The following is a 23,631-nucleotide window of genomic DNA, read 5'->3' on the forward strand; positions in this document are numbered from 1 at the left end:
CTCTCTCGGGTTCCCCCTTACTTAATACAAATACAAGCTCAGACATACAGTGTGAGGAGTAACACAAACACTGCCTCAAAAGGCCTCAGCCATTTTGTACCTGCTTTCCTTTTCCCAAAGCTCGGAAAATCCGTGCCCTTCTGGTTGTCCACCAATGAGATGTAACGTCATGGCATCTTGCCTGAGAACCACAACCCTAATCTCCTGTGGTCCCTCTCCATATCCCCACCCACTTACCAATCACCTGACCATCTCAGTCACCAATCCCTCGGGGCCCGCCCACAGCCCCTCCCCACCAATTCCCCACGCCCCCCACACCTTCCAGGCTCACCTGGGTTGGATAAAAGGAGCCTCCAGGTGTGCCCCTGCCCCTTTTCCCAGCTCTCTCTGTCCTCCTCCATCTTGCCCACTTCCCTTGCCCTAGCAGCCCCACATCCTGCCACCATGGCAGGAGATGGTTTCCCTTTTTCTATGGATATATGGATGGATGTGGAGGGAAAAGCACAGACACAAGTTTTTCTCGTGGCCAAGTCAGGGACACTAACTTAAGCCTCCACAGACAGCGCTCTGTCATGGATTGAAGCGAAGAACCCAAGAAGCACGAAGGGCAGCCCGGCTGAACTGAACCCAGCCCACTGAGGACTCTGCCAGCATTCATGTGTGACCAAGGCTGCAGGAGTCCAGTTTCCATGCAGGTGTTTATGGTGACTTGAAGAGGTGAAACCTCAAGTCCAAGTCCCCCAAGAAGGAGAGGAAAACTGGAGAAGCTCAGTGTTTGTGGGAGGCGATATTCCAGTGTTTGGCTGGGCCTGCCAGGCAGCCCTACCCCCGTTTTGGTGCACCTTGCAACTACACACAGGCTCCTACTTACACTATATGAGCGAGGTCTAGTGGCTTCTCTGGTTGCTCAGGAAAAACGGGATGTGATGGCTCTCGGGTAGGCATGCACCCCAAAGACTTGCTAATTGCATGGCTCAGCTTCTTCGCAGGGGATTTCTGTGTCAAAGCAGAAAATAGGACACAGGGAATTAACACTTCCACAGCACAATCACAAATTTCAGATAGAACTTGGAGAAGACATCTTTCCAACCACAGATCACATTGCACTGTGGACAACTTGGTGAGGCCAGGATCACCCGGAGCCATTTGGTTGGCTCTTCCCTCACCACTTAAGTGACCCCCCTCGGCAGGGAAGGCTGGCTTTCCTTCGGGATACTTGCAGGTTCCATTTGCTGTGGAGAGTGCTCTTTTGATGCCTCCCATTCAGTTTCCTAAGTGTTAAAATCAATGCCTCCCTGTTGTGTCAGGAGTCAGATAGGATAGTAGGCAATTAGTTTATAGTCCCTGGCGAAATTACTTCTTAAAATATAAAATCGTATTTCTCCCCATTTCTTAACCTTTCTCTTTTTTAAAAATATTTATTTATTTTTATTGGGAAGGCAGATATACAGAGAGGAGAAGAGACAGAGGAAGTCCAATGATTCACTCCCCAAGTGACCACAATGGCTGGAGCTTCTTCCGGGTCTCCCATGTGAGTGCAGGGTCCCAAGGCTTTGGACCATCCTTGACTGCTTTCCCAGGCTGCAAGCAGGGAGCTGGATGGGAAGCAGGGCTCCCAGGATTAGAACTGGCGCCCACTTTAGCCGCTTTACTATTGGCTGGGCCCTCTTTCTTTTCTTCCTTTTGTCCTTTGGATAAGTCCCCTGAGATGGGGAATAGGAGACACCATTTCCCCAGTTTTTTCTTTTTCCCTCCTTGTGTCTCCCTCCTGAGACTTTGGCAGGTCTGGGGACTTTCCTTCCTTGGAACCCCCTCCTGCTACTATAGCAGAAGACCGTTTCCCTAAATAAATCTTACTTTGATGCCCTGTTTTGCATCAAATTTCCTACAACACAGTCAAGGGAACTTTTCAGTAGGCCATGAAGACTCAAAGGCCAGAGTAATGCTGGGTGTGTGCAGTTCACAGACGCTGCGAGATTAACTAAGGCACATCTCGGAACATGAGAATGTTCCCAGAATATCTGCGAGGCAGAGCCCTGGGCATCTGCAGTCAGCCTGGAATGAGCACGCTCCCAGACCCAGGCAGCTGGTAGCAGACAGGCGGTTGTGAGGTGTGAACCTGTACACCCTTCCCAAGAAGGGAGAGGACAACTCAGGAAATGCAGACTACCGAGTCCGAGGCTGAGCAGTGAACCGTGCAAAGAAAGCAGCATGCCGCACTAGGCTTCGTGCTGCGGTGACTGATTTTTTAAAAGATTTATTCATTATTTATTTTAAAGATTTAAAAATTTTTTATTGGAAAGTCAGATATACAGAAAGCAGGAGAGAAAAAGATCTTCCATCCGATTATTCTCTCCCCAGGTGACTGCAATGGCTGGAGCTGCATCGATCCAAAGCCAAGAACCAGGAACTTCTTCCACATCTCCTATGTGGGTGCAGGCTCCCAAAGCTTTGAGCCGTCCTCAATTGCTTTCCCGGGCCACAAGCAGGGAGCTGGGTGGGAAGTGGTGCTGCCGGGATTAGAACTGGTGTCCACATGGGATCCCGGTGCGTTCAAGTCAAGGACTTTAGCTGCTAAGCTACCGTGCTGGGCCCACTACAGTTACTTCTAAGAACTCATATTTACAGAAGGGTCAAAGCAGATTCTATTGCCGATCCAGTTAAATAAACCCTGCTGGGATTTTCTTGGCAGGGTACTAACTTTCAGAAAAAGATAAGCACTTTCTTCCACTGCCTTTGCAGTCTGTGATCAAAAAGACCTCTCGCAGCTATGGCTTCCTCAGTACCATATCTCCTTGACTTTCGTAGGCTGCTTTTATGTTAGCAAAATAAATACAAGCCAGTTTGCCTTTAATATTCTGCAGGCAAATTACTTAGTACTAGTTTATAATAAAGATACACTGAGTAATATCAATTTCATCAGCAGCATCATATGTTGGCTCCAGATCAACCCCCTTTATCTTTTTTTTTAAGATTTATTTATTTTTATTACAAAGTCAGATATATAGAGAGGAGGAGAGACAGAGAAGATCTTCCATCTGATGATTCTCTCCCCAAGTGAGCGCAACAGATGGTACTGTGCTGGTCCGAAGCCAGGAACCAGGAACCTCTTCCTGGTCTCCCACGCAGGTGCAGGGTCCCAATGCTTGGGGCCGTCCTTGACTGCTTTCCCAGGCCACAAGCAGGGAGCTGGATGGGAAGTGGAGCTGCCGGGATTAGAACCAGTACCCATATGGGATCCCGGCGCATTCAAGGTGAGGACTTCAGCTGTTAGGCCACGCCGCTGGGCCCAATCCCCCATTATCTTCTTCAGTACACTGCATCCTGGGAGAAGTCTGGCTGGACAGGGATAAGCCAAGAACTATGCTGAGGACCCAGTGCTGGTCTCCCATACCTGCGGTAGAGACCAAGTCATGTGAACCATCACCACCTGCCGCCTCCCAGCTTGTGCAGCAGCAGGATGGCAGAGTCAGGAGCAGGGGAGGGCTCCAACCTAGATACTCTCAGCATCTTTACAGCTAAGTCAAATGCCTGCCCCCTTTGACGTTTCTTTGTCTTCCGATATAATTTCAAATTCTTTTCCATAAAGGTCCATGTTTCTCTGTTACTTTATTCCTTGATATTTTAGAGCTTTTTTAGTTAAGCAATTCTGACCTTTCATCTTTTAAACTGTGTGTAACAAAATTGACCATCTCCATAATTTTTATGCTTACAGCTCAGTGGTGCTACAAAAACAATCAACATCCAGAAATTTTCATTCAGTGGAACTAAAACTCTAACAACAGGCTAACAACGGTCCTTTGGTCTGGTCTGCCAGTCCATACTAAGCAGTGATGATGAGAATGGGCTATATCACATGCTGGCCGCCAGAGACAGTGCCGCATGACCACAGGTGTGAAAACGTCTTGGAGACACAGCTCTTGCTTCATTCCTCAAATGGCCTTGACAGCCAGACACAGGCTGGGTCAAAGCCAGCTAGGAATCCACCTTGACTTCCAACATGAGTGGTGAGTGCTCAATCAAGTATTTGGGCCAGCCTCTGCTGCCTCGTCAGGTGCGTTAGCATGAAGTTGGATCAGAACTGGAATAGCTGGAACTTAACTGGCACTGTGATAAGCGGTACCTGTGTTGCAAACGGTGGCGTAACTTCTTGGACCACTATGGCTAGCCCCTGAGGTTTTGATTTGCATTTCCTTAATGTCTACTGTCAGCATTTTTCCATGTGCTTGTTGGCCATCTGGATCTCATCTTTGGAGAACTGTCTATCCAAGCCCTTTGCTTAGTTTTCCAATTGAGTCACATGCTTCATTGTTGTACTAAAGCTCTTGTATGTTCCAGATATTAACCCCTTATCAGATAGGATTTGCACGTACTTTCTTTCCATTGCATTGGCTGCCTTTTCATCCTGCTGCATTTATTAGCTTGACAGGTCTTGTCCCTTTTGTATCTTGTAATTTAGCCAGAATCTTCCAGAATTTCTACATTAATAGTCACTGTCAAATAATAATTTTGTTTTCTTTGACTCAATCACCTGTTTCTCTTGTTTATTTTGCTATTCAGGGTGCCAATATGATATAGAATGAACAGTAAACTTTTTCTGTTTAATATCTTACCTTAAAACGCATGTTCGATACATTTTATCTGACATTTCACAAAATGGCACCCCTACAGAATGTTGGCATTGCAAATGGCAGCTTAACGTGTTTTGCCACAATGCTGGATGTGGTCTGCATTTGTTTGTCCAATGACTCTAAAATTATTGAGAGTGATATGTTGAAAGTTACACATTTTGGGGGCTGACATTGTAGTATAGCATGTTAAGCCAGTCCCCATGGCTCCAGCAGCCCAGGTGGGTACCAGCTCATGTCCTGGCTGTTCCACTTCCAATCTAGCTCCTTGCTTGTGACATGGGAAAGCAACAGACGCTTCAAGTCCTTGGCACCCTCCACCCACGTGGAAGACTGAGAAAGCTCCTGGTTCCTGGTATTGGCCTGGTGCACCACTGGTAATTTCCATCATCTAGGGAATGAACCACAACATGGAAGATCTTACCCAGAACTCAGTCCAGATCCTCATGTTGGAGGCATAACCTCAAATACTTCAAGATCACCTGCTGCCACTCATGGTGGGCAGTTTTGATAACTCAGATTTGCAGAAAGATGTCCATTTGAGGGTCTGATGTGGTAGCCTAGTGGCTAAAGTCCTCACCTTGCATATGCTGGGATCCCATATGGCCACTGGTTTTAATCCTGGTGGCCCTGCTTCCTATCCAGCTCCCTGCTTGTGGCTGGGGGAAAGCAGTTGAGGACGGCTCAAAGCCTTGGGACCCTGCACCCACATGGGAGATCCGGAGGAGCCTCCTGGTTTTGGATCAGTGCAACTCTGGCTGTTGCGTTCACTTGGGGAGTGAACCATCAGACAGAAGATCTTTCTCTCTGTCTCCACTTTCACTCTGTAAATCTGACCTTCCAATAAAAATAAAATAAATCTTTTAGAAAATTATGTCCACTTGATAACTGTTTTTCATCTGGGAATTTTGCTTGCTGATTTTCATATTTGTGTGCATTTCTATCAATGAAGCCATAATCCTTTTCCTTTTTGGTTTTATTATTCTCTTTTAAAGATTTGTTCATTTTTATTTGAAAAGCAGATTCATAGGGAGGAAGAGAGACACAAAGAGATCTTCCATATGCTAGTTCACTCCCCAAATGGCCAACCAGTCAGAGCTGAACCCATCTGAGGCCAGAAGCCAGAAGTCTCTTTTGGATCTCCCATAGGGGTACAGGGCTGCAGGGAATTCAGCTATCCTAAGCTGCTTTCCTAAGCTATAAGCAGGGAGCTGAATGGGAAGTGGAGCAGCTGGGACTAGAACTGGCATCCATTTGGGATGCTAGCACCACAGGCAGAGGATTAGCCTGATGAGCCACAGCACTAACCCCTATTTTATTGTTCCTATTTGGTTTTGTTCCTAACAGTCTTATTATCTTACTGTTTCTTTGAGGCAGGCTAGATGGTAGTTAGAAGGCCCATGGCCCATATCAGAGTGCCTGAGTCTAACTGAGGCTCCGCCTCCTGACCCCAGCTTTTGGGTAACACAGATCCTGGGGAGGGGTCCAGGGCAAAGGCTCAGGTTGATGGGGTTCCTGTTGCTTCTGTGGGAGATCTGGTTTGGGTCCCCCACTCTGAGTTTCAGCTCCCAGTCACGTGGGTACATAGGGAAGAATCAGTGGATGGGAGCTCTCAGTCTTCCTTTCTTTCACATGCAGAAAAATAAATTACAAACTGGAAACAACTAAAAGTCACAAAACCAGGTCAGTCCTTTCTCAGAGAAAGTATACACAAGGGTTGGGAGAGATGGTCCAGAACAGAGACATTTTTCAGGAGGTGAGGGAGATACACAGACATGGCCCATGATGGGGACACCAGGCACCTTGGGTGGGTCACATAGGGCTGACTTGAAAGCGGAAGGTGGGGAACTTGTGACAGACACAGGTATGTTCCCGTGCTGGGGTGTGGGCCAGCTTCTCTAGATAACCACAGACCAGGTGCAAAGACACCCTGGCAGGATGCTTCCTGTGCTTGGATTGCTGCATGTTCCCTCAGTCTCGAGCAAGTCCCTTGCCCAGCACAATCCCCAGCTGGAAGCCAGAGTGACAGCCCTTGTTAATGCTTGGGAACGTAACGGCCTCATGGGGAGGACTCAGGCACACCAGTTTGGGGGCCGTTCCTGTCATCTCCACCTCCAACAGCTATGCCTACGTCACCCTGAGCTTGTGGTTCTACGCCTGCTAAACCTCCACCTGAGTCAGGAACCTCCTCTATTTAGACCAGAATGTTTACCATGATCTTAATTAGCAACTGCGCCCTTTACCAGTAACCTAAAAATCTTCCAAACCTACTCACGCCTCACCCAGCAGCTCCGAGTCATGAGTGCCTACGCATCAGCAGCATCTAAGTCTGAGCCCACCACAGTTAGTCACTAGTAACCAGTGCTCACCAGCAGCATCATGACGCTCGAGGTTTGGTTACACGTACCCATGTTTCCCAATTCCACGATGCAACATCCCTTTTTGCACGCTGTTTCTTCTTTCTGGCTTCTATTAATTTTGTTCTTAAAGCATCATTTTCCCTAAGTTCCTTCAACAGTTTACTGGTGACGAACTTCTTGGGATTTTAAATTTCTTCTGAAAATATCTTTATTTCTCTGCACTTGATCAGGTTAGCCAGGCACAGGACTCGAGGTTGTCCTTCAGAGCCTCTCATTGCCTTTCACATTTCCCATCTCCTTACACTCAGATTCAGTTGCACAGCCCATTCTCTACATACTGGCTGGTTTCTTCAGATCTAATTTTTATTCCTTGGTTTTCATTCTAATTACCTATCATTTGCCACTTAACCTCTCTCTGCGCTTAGCCTTAATACTTTTTATTCTTAGAGTTCAATTTGGCCATTTTTCATGTCAGCTTTTTCCTATTTTACTTATTTGTAAAGGTTTATTTTATTTTCAGTTGAAAGGCAGTTACAGAGAGAAAAGCAGAGAGAGTGAGAGAGTTTTATCTGCTGGTTCATTACTCCGATGGCTGTAAGAGCAGAGGCTGGGCCGGGACAAAGCCGGAGCTTCTGCCGTCAACGCCCGTTGGGTGGCCAGGGGCAAAGTTGGCTTTCTTCTGCTGCTGGAGTTAGCAGTATAGATCTGCTACTCATTTATCTGAAATAGAAGCAGAATGCTTCTTGCATTTCTAGGATAAGTACCAGTTGATGATCCTCAAATTAACATTTTCCTTTCCATGATTTTAAGATATTTATTTGATGGACAGAGGGAAAGGTGGAGAATCTTTCACCCTCAGGCTTGCTCTCCAAGCAGCTGTAACATCCAGGATGAGATTGGGACAGGCTGAAGCCAGAGCCTGCAACTTCATCCAGGCCTCTACGTGGATGAGGGGTCCAAGCACTTGGGCCATCTGCTGCTGCTCTTTCAGGTGTGTTAGCAGGGAGACTGTTCAGAAGTGGAGCAACTCAGGTGGGATGCCGGCATTACAGGCAGTGACTTCATGTGCTGTTCCACAATGCTGACTCCTTTGCACTAATTTTAAAGCTCGGATGTCTTCATCTATATTAAATGAACATAGCTTACAATTTTCTTTTTTTCTGCTGTCCTTGCCTATTTGTGCTTTGAGATGACATGGACCTATGAAAATTGGTTGTCTGGGTCCCAATCTTGGGCTCTGTAGTAATAAACACAACACAAAAATGATCTACCCTTGAAGGTTTACTAAACAGCCTGCGTTTGATATAGACCTTTTCTTTTTTTAAGATTTATTTATTTTTATTGCAAAGTCAGATGTACAGAGAGGAGGAGAGACAGAAAGGAAGAGCTTCTGTCCAGTGATTCACTTTCCAAGTGACCACAACAGCCAGAGCTAAGAGCCAGGAGCTTCTTCTGGGTCTCCCATGTGGGTGTAGGGTTCCAAGGTTTGGGGCTGTCCTCAACTGCTTTCCCAGGCCACAAGCAGGGAGCTGGATGGGAAGTGCAGCCACCAAGATTAGAACTGGTACCCATATGGGATCCCAGCACATTCAAGGTGAGGTCTTTAGCTGCTAGGCCACCGCGCTGGGCCCTAATTCTAACTGTTTTGTTCACTTGTTGGCTACGAAGAGTTTTCTGCTACTACTTGTACGAAGCAATGCAGGATCCATTTTCCTAGAAAATCGTTCATTTCATGTATGTCTTCCAATAAACCAACATAAAGTTGTTCATAGCATTCTCTTACAATCAAGGAAAAAAGCAAGCAAAGCTGTTCTTTGTATGTATCTGTGCTTTTGTTTCTTTAAAAAATTATTTGAAAGGGAGATAGAATCTTCCATCTGCTGAGTCACTCCTCAAATGCTGGTATTTACTGTGGGTCTCCTGTGAGGACTGGCAGGAACCCAACACACTGATTCATTCTGCTGTCCCCCAGGGTGGCACTGGCAGGAGGCTGGACATGAGCCCAGCTGCTGTGCGATGAGGACATACCCAGCAGCACCTTCTCCGCTGTGCCATACTGGCTAACGTGTTCAGCTCTGACATTTTTGTATGTTAACAAACTAGACTTTGTCGATTGGTATATTCTGTTAATTTTTTGTGATGACCATTTTTTTTATTACATTACTCAAGTTGATTTCTATTTCAATAAGTTTTTGTATCTATCTTTAGGGTTCCCTTCTATTTTAACAGTCCTCATATAGTTTCAGAGAATTGAAGCTAAGGTCTATTTATTTATTTACTTATTTAATTTATGGGGAAGTGAACAAAAGGTTGTTAAGTTTAATATCCTGTAAGATGAGGACACAGGTTTAAACGAAGTGTATGTGTGTGTTTTAATTAGATAGGCAGACAGACCAAGCTCACATGTGTTGTTTCACTTCCCAAACACCTTCAAAAGAGCCAACAAAGAGCTGGAAACCCAGTCTTGATTCTGGTCTTCCATGTATGTAGCTGGGACCTGCCTACCCGAGTTACTACTTGCTGTCATGCATGTCTGCTGTGGCAAGGAGCTGGAGCCAGGAATCAAACCCAGGACTCTGACATGGGATGCGGGCTTCCCAATGGACATTCTAAGGGCCATGGCAAGTGCTCACCCAAAGCTATTCCTCCACCGTCATTTACTGCCTAGGAATTTTGGTCATTAATTCTTCCATAGGGGCATTTAGGATTTTTAAATCCTAAATGTGTATTCAGGTTATTAGTCCTGTCTCAGGATTTCCAGGTTCAGGGAGGTTCGTGTCTGCTGTAGGCCAGGAGGAGGTGAGCATGGTGTATGGGGCAGGGCAGGAGGGTGTAGGATGGAGCTGGAGGTCTCCTCTCCACATAAGGACCGCAGTGTTCACCCTCATCTGAGGGGCCTGTGGAGTGTGCTGAGCAGGCGAGGATCTGATGTGGTTAACAAGATTATTCTGGCTGCTATATTTAGAACACACTGCAGGAACAGGATAGAATTAAGGCCACTATTTTGAAAGCCCATGTAATGACTTCTGTATGAATACCGACATATGTGCTCTCTCTCTCTCTCACACACACACACACACGCACTCTAAGTGCAAAGAAGTTCATGAAGACATCAGTTTTTGGCAAATAATAATGTCAGCATTTCAAATCCTGCTGTTTCCCCATCCAATATTATTCACCTTGAATTGTTTCATGCCACAATAACATTCATAATATCTATCATAACATTCTTGATATTTATTGTTCATCTTGTAAAACTACAAAATAATTTTTAATTGTTTCACTAAATTTAAGAGTTGGTGAGTTAACAAAAAGCTATTTTGAAAATTTTGATGTTGTGACATTATGTTTTAAAAAGCTCCAAGAAGTGATTTGTTATAATTGCCAAACTCCAGTTTAACTCAACTGGTACAACTACATTTTTGATTGATTGATCTATAACAGAAATGCAACACATGCAATTTTCATTAATCTTTGAAGAATTAAGAGCATTAGCTCTCTGACAATTATAGAAACAAGGTTATGTAGAGTAAAATGTAATTGGTTTGAGCAGGCACTGTTTGTGCCCGGGGCACAGGCATCCCACATGGGTGCTAGTTCCAGTCCTGGATGCTCCACTTGCGATTCAACTCTCTGATAATGTGGCTGGGAAAGCAGTGAGGATGCCTCAAGCACTTGGGCCCCTGTAACAAGCTCCTACTGCTGGCTTTGGCTTAGCCCAAAGGCTTGGTTGCTGCAGCCATTTGGGGAGAGAACCAGTGGATGGACAATCTCTCTTTCTCTGTAACTCTGCCATTCAAATAAATACACCTGTGAAAGATGACACACTTGGTGCACATATGACTCCTGACACATGCTTACAAAGTACAGACAGTCCCCAGGAACAGGTACCCGTGGCTCTGCCCCACTTTAATGGCAGCCATGGCAGAGCCACACAGGAGCAGCCAACAGCCCAGATCTCCCTTTCTGGTGGGGATGCAGTGGATGGCTTACTGGAATTCAACCAAGACAGGCTGAGAGCCCCAGGCTTGCCATAGTGGCCAGTAGAGCTATTCCCTCCAAATGCACAGATTCCGCAACTGTGCTGGACATGTAGACCTTACTGCTTGTCACTATTCCCTGAAGTACACAGCACGTCCCCTGCATTAACACAGCTGATTTGTGACTGATGACAGAAAGTGCAGAGGGGTACAGTAGACACGCAACTGGTATGCCACCTTACACAAGACACAATGATCCACAGGCTTGATGATCCACAGGTTGTCCCAAAACCAACCCCTAAGATATCAAGGGATGATGGTGCGATAGTTTGGACTTCCCCAGCTCTGGGATTAAGAGGGGGTACTCTAAGAAGCATAGATAATCGCTACATTAAATGTCAATATAATCTAGATGGAATACGTAGAAACCTAACGAAGTTCAGTGCCAAGCTCTGCTAGTAATGTAACTATTGGATCAGTCAAGCTACAGCGGGAAGCATTCAGCAGAGACGTGGGTGCTGGCACCTTCACAACACACACACACACACACACACACACACACACACACGGGAATAAGGCTGCACTGGTGGTAGGTTGTCCCATGAAACATCAGCTCAGGGGTGGGCAGAAGTGGTACAGCATGTTAACCTACTCCCCAAGATGATCCCCACCGAACATCAGAGTGTGAGACCTTCCTCTGCTTCCAATCCAGCTTCCTGCAACTGAGTCTGGGAGATAGCACAGTTGAGTTCCAGTTGTTCCACTTCTGGTCCAGCTCCCTGTTCATGGTCTAGGAAAGCAGCAGAGGATGGTTAAATTCCCTGGGTCCTTGCACTCATCTAAGAGACTTGGAGGCTCCTGGCTCCTTACTTTGGATCAATTTAACTCCAGCTATTTTAACTATTTAGGGAGTGAACCAGTAGATGGAAAATCTCTCTCTCTCTCTCACTCTCTCTGTATACCTGCCTTTCAAATGAAAATAAAATAAATCTTTAAGAAAAATCAGGATGATACCATAAACAGAACTTCCCTTTTCTTTGTGGCTTTAATGGGCAATTGATTTCTCATTTTCTTCCAATAAATTGTTAAGAGTTTTATTGTTTTATAAAAAAATAAATGATTTACAAATGAAGGTATGAATAAATAACAAAGCCCACAGACCTCTAGTAGCAGTGAGAAGTGGTGAAGCCACCACAGAGGGCCATGCAGCACCGTCTAGTGAAGATGTGCTAAGTCTCTGGTAGGGCTATTGGGCAGAGCAGATGTTGCAGAGGCACATCAATCAGCCTGCGGATTAGGGAATAAGGGAGCTGAGCTGACTCTTAACGTGGGTCCAGAGGTTGGCAAGGAAGGTTGGGTGGAGGGAGAGCAAAGAAGATAAAGGCAGCTGGAGCAGCAAGTCCAAAAACATGAAATACAATAGGATATGTCATATTCCAAATCCCCCCTCTGTCAGACAAATCCGGTGTGTCTCAGGTCATCTTTGCTTTAGAAACCTCTAGCATGCACAGAGAAGGTAGCTCTCTGGCTCTCAAAGGCATCAAAAGACTGCCTGGCAGGCAGCACCTGTGACCAGGATCTCATGTTCTGGCAGGACAGGTCTGGTCAGCTGAAGCAAGAAAGAACAGAGCACTGAGTCCCATGGAGGTGGACACCCTCGTGGCTGCTGTGGCCATGGCCAGAGAAGCTGGGGTTGGAGGAAATGGAGTCGGGAAACTCCTCAGCCAAGGGGTTTTTGGGAGGGGTATGTATGGACACTCCCCGGGGGCTGGAAAGTGCTAGGCACTGCAGGCTTATGAACTGATACTGGGACAGACAGCTGCCTGTCACCATCGGACAATGCGTATCCTAAGCTGCCCTGAGCACTGCCCTGCGTTAGGCCTCGAGCAGAAGCAGCAGGGCACTGACACCACCCGGGGTACAGCTGCCAGCCAGTGACAGTGGTTACCATTGCTATTACCTGACACTGTTCATAGCCAGTGTTCCCCAAGCTGTGGGAGGATGAAAAACTCCCAAGGCACTTGTTTAAAAAGCAAAGCTGGATCCAGCATGATGGCTCACTGGCTAATCCTCCACTTTACAGTGTTAGCATGTGGGTGCCGGTTCGTGTCCTAGCTGCTCCACTTCCCACCCAGCTCCCTGCTGGTGGCCTGGGAAAGCAGTCGAGGATGGCCCAAAGCCTTGGGACCCTGCACCCACATGTGAGAGACCTGGAAGAAGCTCCTGGCTTTGGATTGGTTCTGCTCCAGCTGTTTATGACCATTTGGGGAGTAAACCAGCAGATGGAAAATTTTTCTGTATTTCCTTCTCTGAAAATCTGCCTTTCCAATAAAAAAATTTTAAAAAAATATTTTTTTCAATAAAATAAAAAGGCAAAGCCAATTCCACTATTTCAACTCAGGCCTGTAGGGTTCCCAGGGACAGCACTTTGCACTACTCTATTCAACAAGCATGCCAGGTGACTGATTTTTCTCAGGAATTTGAGGGAGCTGTGCTTTGGAAGTCTTTGCCAACACAAAGAGGTAGCAAGGGGAGGGGGCAGTGGTCGGTGACACGGTGTAGCAATGTAAATTCCTGCCTGCAGCACCAACACCCCATATGGGTAGTTGCCAGTTCAAGCCCAGCTGCTCTACTTCTGATCCAACTCTCTGCTGATGCAACTGGGAAATCAGTAGAAGGTGACACAAGGGCTTGGGCCCCTATATCCACATGAAGATCAGAAAGAATCTCCTGGCTTCTGGTTTTTGGCCTGGCCCATTCCTAGCTTGCTGCCATTTGGAGTGAAATAACAGATGGAAGATCTGTGTCTCTCCCTCTTAACTCTGCCTTTCGAATAAATAAGTAAATCTTTAAAGAGAGAGGCATAAGTATCCTAAAATGATTGTGATAGCTTCTTACAAGGTATATAATCATCTACCTAGAAGTCCAAGAAAATGAACTGAAACATTGTTCAAATCAGGCACTGGCAATTATGAAGAGCTGTGACACAGCATCTGCATGTGAGATTCTGCAGACAGGAAATTAGCCATGGCAGAAAGTTATTAGCATCTGGGGCAGGCTGGGGGCAGGCATCTAACTAACACCTGGTGCTGTGTGAAAACACAGCCGCTGTGAGTAGAGAGGACATAGCTCAGGAGAACACAGGGTCTGGTTCGCAGATGGTGGTCAGGAGCTCGGATGGACAAACAACACCAGCACTGGACACAAGATAACACACAAATGAACACCTTGTCACTATGCGGAGCTGAAATAACACATGTGCATGTATTAATGTATTTACAGAAACACTGCTATCCTAACCCAGATCTGGAGCTCAGAAGGCTCCAGACACCTGGGCAAACTCAGCAGACACTGAGCAGCAGGGGCAGTGGGGTGGAAGCTGCCATGGCCGCTCTGGTGGCCACCTCGAGGATCAGAAAGATCTGAAGTTGCAGAAAGGGCTGCGAGTGAATGATGAGAGCGAGCAGAAGTGGCCCAGCTGCAGGACAGGCTAGCCTGGTGTCAGCCACACTTCTCTCCCTGTCATCTCCCTGTCCCAGGGCTTAAAACAAAACAAACAAAACAAAAAATGTCCTATTGATTCTCCCTTTGATAAGCATCTACTTATTAAGCAGCTGGGTCCATCTCAAAGGATCTGTTTTCAAATTCAGCACTTTTATGGCTGTAAAAGGGGTTAAGATGGAGCAGTGTGGCCAAATGCACAAAATGGCACAATGAGGGTTAACAGGGCAATGCTAAGATCCCACCTATTGACAACGCCCACAAAAGCTGCCAAGCTGCACCTATCCCCGGACCTCTTGGATGGTTCTAGGATGACTTTCATCCCAGAGCAAAGCCATAGTTGCCATAATAGTCAGGTTTGCCCCAGGTCAGCTGCCATAGGACCTGCCCAAGCCTCCACTCCCCAGCAGCAAGAAGGAGGGCCCCAGGGCTCTGCCAGCTCCTTCCAAGAACTTAATTCCAGGTTCCACTTGCTTCCTGAGAATCCAAGACCCTCATTTGTTCCTTCCACCATCACATGCCCATGGGGTTCTTCCCACCCCATCCTTCCACTCGGAGCACTTGGTAGTCCACTGGCAGCAAAGCCCTCTTCTGGCAGGGCCTTACAGCTCAGCCTCCCCTGGGAAAGCTGCCTATACCTTCCCGATCTGGGAGCTGGCTTTGCTCTCCTGCGATGCCCACCTTCCCCTGCTATCCTTTGGGGAGTTGTGGCTTGCTTCCCATGCTCCTCATATCGCCGAGTGTCCAGATCAGGGAATGCCCTATGAAAATAACTCCCAGATGGTTCTTCCTCTTCCTTCAAAACCCCAATTCTGGATGTCACACCATCATGGCTACGGCCATCTGTCCTCAGGAGAGTCCACCGCTGTCCAACCTCTTGCTGATCCCAGCCCTCACATGGCCACTCTCCACCATATGCTGGTATAGTGGATGGAATGATGGCCCACAAGGGCCACACCATAGAACCCATGGCAATGACTTCCTATGGAAAAATAAGGGCCCAATGGAGGAACAGAGGAGTTTACCCTGGAGTATCTGGGTGGGTGGGAACTGCAATCACGCACAGCTTCCACAGACATTTGGGGAAGGCTGGGGAGGAGGTGGAGCCTGTAGTGTCACAGACACAAGGGAAGAAACATTGTGAGTGGTAATTTTACATGTCTGGGCTACCTGGTGCCCAGATGTTTGGTCAAACAGTATCCCGGGGGTTCCTGTCAGGGTGCTTTTGGATGAAACCAACACTCAAACTGCTTAGCATGTCAGATTACCCGCCCTTCTAAGGTAAGCTTCATCTGATCACCTGAAGGTGCAAATACAACCAAAAAAAGGAAGGAGAGTAGCATGGCAGCCTAAGGCTAAGGTCCTTGCATTGCATACACCGGGATCCCATACGGATACCTCTCTGTGTCCTGGCTGCTCCAATTCCATGCAACTCCCTGCTTGTGGCCTGGGAAAGCAGGAGAATATGGCCCAAAGCCTTGGGATCCTGCACCCACATGAGAGACCCAGAAGAAGCTCCTGGCTCCTGGCACTGGATCGTCTTAGCTCTGGCTGTTGCGTCCATTTGGGGAGTGAACCAGCAGCTGGAAGATTTTTCTCTCTGTATCTCATTCTCCATAAATCTGCATTTCTAATAAAAAATAAATCTTTTTTAAAAAAGTTATAAGGACACATCTGCTGCCCAGTGGCCTTGAAACTGAGGTGCTGGCTCTCTCCTGTCCCCAGACTGGAGCTGCAAGCAGTCTCCTCCTGGGTCTCGGGCCTGACACCGCTGTAGTCAGCTCCAGTTCTCGGGCCTCTCCTTTCCAGGGTCTGCAGCCTGCCAACTGACCCTGTATCCTCTTTACTTCCTTACAATACATCCCTCGCACTCACTCCTGTCACCACCAGCGGGGAGTGTGGCCCTGCTGGCGCCTCCATTTCAAACGTGAGATATCTGAGGCTGAGAGAGAAGAAACTTACGCTGCTTCCAACCACTCGGTTTGAGGTCACCTGTTACAGGGGCCTGTGGAAATGAGATCGCTCCTTACCTGTGGATTCCAAAGCAAACCACAGGATGAAAACACTGGCGGAGGAAAGCCAATTTTAAACGAATTGGGTCTACCAACTGTGCACACAGCATTAGGTACTCTAAGTAATCCAGAGATGAGCTGAAGTACACAGGAAAGGCAGAGACCGGGCCAGGAACTCTAAGCAATTGGAGGATCCATGCACTGGATGTCTGCAAGGAGTCTGGGAAGCAATTCCACTGCCACTTTCTACAACATTTTACCACCCATTACAGGATGTTGCCCAAAACCATCAATTGCAAGCTTCCCTTGAACCAACTTTCTTCTAGCTCACTCCTTCCAGTTCTCTGCCTCCGGCAATGCCTCAACCCCCTGGGACCTACACAGCACCGAGCCTAACCTCCTCACACAGCCACTTAGCTCCCTCGCAGCCTCACCCTCTTTTGGACCAATCCACATCCCAGGAGTCATGATTCTATTTCCTCCACACGCTTTCCAGCCCCCGTGCCATCTCTCTTTCTTCGTCACAGTCCTGTCAAAATCCCAACCCCATTTACCTCAGTTCCTCTACCCACACTCTGTGTGGTGGGAGTAAGAACTGTGCCTGTGCTGACTGGCCTGGCTCTGCGTAACCAGCGATTTCAAGTTAGTCACAGCGACGCTGGTTTAAATGTCACTCCCTCAAAAAGGCTTTCCCCAACCTGTGATTTATTTTTAAACCACAGCTTTATTGAGATGTAATTCACATGCCATAAAATTCGCACCACTCTACAACTCAGCGGTTTTTAAGTGCAAACAGTTGTACAACCATAACTAATATCCAATTCCAGCATGTTTTCATCACCCCCAAAGAACCCCAATATTCCCTTGCATCTTCTCATCTCTCCCTCTCTCCTGACCCTGGCAACTGTTCACCTCAGTGCATTTGCCTAGTCTGATCAATCTACATAAAAGCAACCACATAAGATATTTTGTGGTTTTTTTTTTCCCCACTCAGCATATTTTCAAGATTCATTCCTGTTTTCCTGTGTTTTCCATTTCTTTACTGCCTGATAATATGATATTCCACTGATCTGTTATACAATATTATGTTTAGCTAGTCATCAGTTGATAGATTCTACTTTTTCTTCCCATTTTACTTGAAAGGCAGAGAGAGAGAGAGAGTCTTCCAGTCAATGGTTCACACTCCATCTGCCTGCAACATTTGGGCTCGGGCCAAAACAAAGTCATGAATGTGAAATTCAATCCAGGATTCCCACATGTGTGGTGGGCATTCAACTGCTTGGGCAATTACTTGCTACCTCCCAAGACATGCACTAGCAGGAACCAGGAATTTAAAAGGGAGTCGGGACTCAAACCAGGCACTCTAATGTAGGTTGGATATCAGTGTTGCAAGAGGCCCTGTGATTGCTCTACCAAAAGCCTAGGTGGCTTCTACTTTTTAATTAACCTGAATAGCATTGCCATGGACATTTATGTCCAACTTTTGTGTGGACATCAATTTCTAATTTGGTATATGCCTAGAATATCCAGATCCCATGGTAACTAAATTCAATATATCGAGATTTGCCAAACTACTTTTCAACATAGCTATGATGACTTTACATTCCCACTGGCAATGTATGAGGTTTCTAATTTTTCATTCTTGTCCATCTTTGTTAATTTTGTCATTCGAGAGGGTGTGAAATAGCACCTCATTACGTATTTTCTTCAATGGATTAAAATGTTCTAAAAGATTTTAATTCATTTATTTTCATTTTATTTGAAGTAACAGATATCATCCATACAGTAGATTCACTTTCCAAATGCTTCCAAAAACCAGGGCTGGACCAGGCTGAAGCCAGGAGCCTGAAACCCTAACTGGGTCTCCCACAGTACTCCCACATGGCAGTGCTGGAGCTATCACCACTGCCTCCCAGGATGTGCATTCATAAGAAGCTGGATCAGAAGTAGAGTAGCTGGGACTCCAACTAGAACTTCAACAATGGGATGCAAGTGACCCAACTGAGCCACTGTGCCAAACACTCATCCCTCATGCTGGTGCCATTTTTTTAGTAAGACTTGTTTACTCATTCAAAAGGTAGAGAGGCAGAAAAGAGACCGAAATCTTACATCCAAGGGTTCACTATCCAAATGATTACAACAATGAGGGCTGGGCCAAGTCAAACCAGGAGCCACAACTCAATCCTGCTCTCCTGCATGGATAGCAGGAGCCCAAGCATTTGGGCCATTTTCTGTACTCTTCCTAGGCCCATTAGCAAGAAGCTAGACTCAAAACAGAGCAGCTGACACTCAGTATATGGGATGCCAGCACTGTTAGTAGTGGCTTAACTTGCTGAACCACAATGCCAGCCACCTGTACCGTGGGTGTTGTTTTTTGTTTTTGTTTTTTTTTTCCAAGATTTATTTATTTATTTGAAAGTTAGAGAAAGAGAGAAAGAGTGATCTTCCATCCTCTGGTTTACTCCCCAAAGTGCTGCAAGAGCTGGTGCTGAGCCAGGCCAGAGATGCCAGAGTCCTTCACACGGGCAAAGAGTCCCAAGGGTTTAGGTCACCTTCTACTGTTTTTCCCAGGTCATTAGCAGGGAGCTGAATTGGAAGCAGAGTAGCCAAGACACAAACCAGTGCCATATGAAATGCCAGCATTGCAGGCAGTAATTTTCCCTGCTAGGTCTATACCCTTTTGAAAATCAACAAACAATAAATATGAATTTATTTTTGGACTCGCAAATCTACATCTTCATGCTGTACTACTCTGTCTTGGTAACAGCTGCTTGCAAGTAAGTTATGAAAACTGGGAGTGTGAGGACTCCAACTTTGTTCAAGATGATTTTGGCTATTCTGATTGTATGTCAATGACATTTTTAGGATGCTATAAAAAAAGCATCTAAGATATTCACAGGAATTGCAGTGAATCTGTCAATCAATTTGGAAAGCACTGCCATTTTAATAGTAGTGTGTGTGTGTGTATCATGTTATTTGCAAAGACTGGTGGTTTTAATTTATTATTCCTAAAGTAGATAAGTTAGATTTTCTTTTCTTGCCAAATTGCCCTGGCTAAGATTTCCACTACAATTGAACATAACTGACAAGGAGAGACATTCTTCTTTTCTTCCTGATCTTAGGAGGAAGTCTTGCCATCAGGTTCACCATTAACTATGAACGTTAACTGTCAGTTTTTCAGGATGTTCCTTATTATGTTGGGAAAGTTCAGTTCCGAGGTGCTACCTTTTTCTAATTATGTAATATGGTGAGTTTTGTTAAATTCCCTTTTCACGTTTATTGAGATAGTTGTATTTTTGTCCTTTATTGTGTTAACATATTTATTTTTGCATACTGAGCGGATTTTGTAGTTCAAGGGCAATTTCCACCGGCAAATTCCACTCTTTTTTACGTTGTTAAATTTGGTTAGCTAATATTCTGTTGTGGATTTCTGTATCTGCACTCGTAAGGGATACAGGACTGCAGAGTCCCTTTGGTTTTGGTTTTCTGTTTTGGTATCATGGCAGGGTCTGACAAAGTGAGCTAGGAAGTGTTCTGTAGAATGTCTGCACCAACTGAGGGAATATATCCGGTGGAGCCTCTGTCTAATGCTTTTTGTTTCCTCTCCAGAGCAAGAAATGAGTCCTCTGTGGAAAGTGAGGTAGGGACTGCGGTAGACTGCTGACAAAAATGGACACTTTAAAGTGCCCATTGCAAAGAAGGAAGAAGCAACATGATCAGAGAAATGTAATAGGGTTTACAATGCTAAGGGCAATCCGAAGTGAGAGCTCATCAATGTACGGTAACCTACCCAATTAAATGTCCTTCTTCATAGATACCTGGAGAGAGCACATAGGTCAGTTTATCTGTGAACCTGGCTGACAGAGATAATGGATGATAAAGGTTGACAGTACAAGGAGGCAGATTGTATAAATATTTCACCTTTTACTAAAGATTTCTGTGGAGAGGACAGTACAAGGGAGTCTCGGTACAGGAAGGAATGACCGCATCTCAAACAGATAAGGAGAGAAGTGAAAGGTGGACAGACGGAAAGCAGGCAGGTCAGAGGATTAGAGGCTGGACGGAGATTAAAAGATGAGCTTGGCGAAGGCAGCTGAATGGGTCAGATGAAATGGCAACAGGCTGTCAACAGAGAAGGAGATGGCTAACTTGGCGATTTTGGAAGTAGAGTAGTTAGAAATGGGGAAGCCATCCAGGGTTAACTGTGGGAGATGTTCACTGGAACAGATCAACAGGATTAAGCAGGTCAAGAAAGTGCATGGCCAGGGAGTTTAAAAGGCCTAACTACACAGGCACTGTTATCTCCCTGCAGGTGAACCCAGTGCCCATCCACGGGGCCCATGGAGCAAAGGGGCACAGCCAGGAAGTCGGGAGGTAACTACAGCTGAAACTGAGGGCAGTCGGGCTGGAACACATACACCCCAAAAGCCACATCCTGCTTGCTCTTCTTTTAATTAAGAGATCCACAGTGCGATGTTCTAAACTAGCGAGATGGAATCCAAGCAGGAAGATGACTAAGGGGATCAATAAAGCACGCAAATTACCAGGCTGCCCCTCAGAGGCTTTGTATAATTCCTCACCCTCTGGGTGCAGGTGGAACCTATGACTATGACAATCTAATGCTCCTTTGGTTATATCACGCTATATGGCAAAGAGGATGCTACCCTAGGTGGGCCTGGCCTGCTCAGAGAGCCATTTCAAAGCAGCAGGGTTGGGTGGCTGCAGGGGAGGAAATCAGAGAGATGCACTCCCACTGCCCTGCAAGAATGCCACGTGGTTCAGAACCATGAGGTGGCCCCCAGCTGACAGCTAGCAGAGAAATGGGGACCTCGGAACCACCCATGCAAAGCAATGGATTGAATTCCACTCAGCAGCAGGGAGCTGGTGAGAGGAGCAGGGCTTGGCCCTGAAGCCTGGACCTCAGCTCAGTTTGGCCTGCAGTAGTGGCTCCAGCAAGCCAGGCCCGGCTGTACAGCTGTGGAAATGGAGATGAGGTGTCTGTGTGGCTTTCAGCCATGGAAGTCACAGTGGTGTGTTGTATAGTGATAGAACACTGTGGCAGTGAGCACACACACACTGGTTTCCCCAGGTGAATCCCAGGTTCTGTAGCTTGTCCCTGTATGATCAACAACTCTGTCTTTCACTCTCCACTGCATGTGGCTTAGATGGTAAGACACAAGGCCCCTCTAATAACTGCTTCACCTCCTACCCCCTCACAACCCACGCAGAGGGAGTCAAACTCTTACAGCAGAGGCAGGTGGCAATGCAGACACGGGGTGTCTCTCCTGGAAGCCAGCTGATGGGGAGGGCAGCCTGCTGGAATGGAGTGGCTCTCCAGGGCACTGTAGAGGACTGGAGAAGGATGTGCTGACTACAGCGGTATGCTAGGCCCAACAAGATGCAGTAGCTAGACAGCATGGCCTGTGCCCGACTGCCAGGAGCACAGCAGAAGACAGAGGAGCACTGAGCTGAAGGACTGCATGCTACAGGCTTTGCTTAGTTTCTTTATGTGTCCTTGCCTTCTGCTGGCCACGAGAGGATATATGTACCTTGTGTTTGCTTTATGCTGTGTACAGAGTCAATGTGTAGGTGTGAAGAATGGCTGCTTTGGATTGAAACAAAGCATGGGCAACAGCTCACCTTCTCCTCACTAGGGATTTCACGGGCTGTGAGGAGATGACAGGGATAAGTCTACCTGTCCCAATCTTCACCATTCCAGGTCCAAAACAGTGTGATTTGCTCAAGTCCAAGGGTTCATTTTGCTCTCATCAATGTCCAGACAAGTACACTGCACATATCTGAGCTGGCCATGCACACGTTTGTGTGTGTGTGTGTGTGTGTGTGTGTGTGTGTGTGTGTGTGTGTGTGTTTTAAGCAGTAATAAACGTTTAACAGGAATTGTTAAAGAAATCCCACCTTTGGAATAGGTACACATTGAGACTCTGGGTTGACATGAGGTAGCAGTTCCTCATCCCTGGGTCCTGAGACATGTGAAACATTATGAATGGTTTTCCCCTTTGTATCTTCTCTTCCCCCAGGAACAACAAGAAGAAACAGCAAATTTGGAAGCAGTGAGTTCACTCAATTTTCCCTAAATCTCGATCCTCCCCACCCTGATCAACCATGTAATCATTATTTAAAAAATAAAATTTAAATAAAAAAAAAAAAAAGAAAATCTCAATCGTCTCATCTATTCTGGATGTTCAAGATGAGGATGAGAGGAGGAGTGTGCCCTCTGCTGGGAAGAAAGGTGAACTCACACAGAGTCCTGGCGGCAAGGCAGGCATGCTCTGCGCAAACGCAAACGCAAAAGCAACAGGCACCCGCACCAGGCCAGAGAGAAGGTAAGCAGGACTCAGGCGGCTTTACCAGGGTGGAGTCCAGAACCAGTAAGCAGAGAGCTACGCGGGACAGAAGCAGGCATACTCATTTCAAGCCCTCCCTGCCTATCAGGAAAGGTTCACAAATTCCACCAGGGCAGGAGTTTGGCTGAGCAGTTTGGATGCTTGCTTCCTGGGTCCCACGTCCAAGTTCCTGCTTGCATTTCCTGCCCAGCCTCCCGACTCCAGCTTCCTGTGAATGCAGACCCTGGCACTGAGCAGGTGATAGCTCTGGTTGTGAGCCTGCACAGGTGTCCTCGTTTGAATGATATGACTTCCTCCTGTGTGTGGCCGACTGGCCCCCAGCCATGCTGGCAACCTTGGGTGTAGGCTGGCCTTAGAGAGCTGCCCCCACCCCCGCACGCCACCACCACGGATTGGGAGGCAGCCCCTCTACACTACTTGCTGTGTGGATGCTTCTATCTGGGATGCTGTCTCTTAACACAACTGCTGAGCTCTGGGCAGCACAAGAAGCAGAAAGGGGCACCCAGGTGGCTCTGGCTGACTTCTGCAAGCCAGGCCTCCCAGAAAGGAGAGAGGACTGCCACGCCAGCTGAGCACGGCCCTAGATGACATGGAGCAGAATCGACCACAGCCCCCAGCCCGTCAAAACTCCTGCCGCCAAGTTCGTGAGTGTTTCACAATGATTGCTCTTTTGTAGCACTAACCATTGGGGGTGACTTATCACACAAGAGTAACAACTACCCCACAAATGCCACAGTCCCAAAGACAGCACTGCTGTTAGAGGAGACAGCCCACGTCCTCTCATG

General features: G+C 46.8%; 1 protein-coding gene across 1 annotated transcript in view; it reads right to left on the minus strand.

The window, feature by feature from the left end:
- DTNB (dystrobrevin beta) overlaps positions 1 to 23,631 on the minus strand; it is a 220,691-nt gene that overhangs the window by 102,044 nt on the left and 95,016 nt on the right. The window contains exon 9 of the mRNA XM_040992931.1: positions 872 to 996. Within this exon, the coding sequence (XP_040848865.1) occupies positions 872 to 996 (125 nt within the window). The remainder of the gene's footprint in view (positions 1 to 871; positions 997 to 23,631) is intronic.

The sequence above is a fragment of the Ochotona curzoniae genome, unplaced genomic scaffold (assembly GCF_017591425.1).
Source record: "Ochotona curzoniae isolate NIBS_2020 unplaced genomic scaffold, NIBS_Ocur_1.0 contig_883, whole genome shotgun sequence".
NCBI lineage: Eukaryota > Metazoa > Chordata > Mammalia > Lagomorpha > Ochotonidae > Ochotona > Ochotona curzoniae.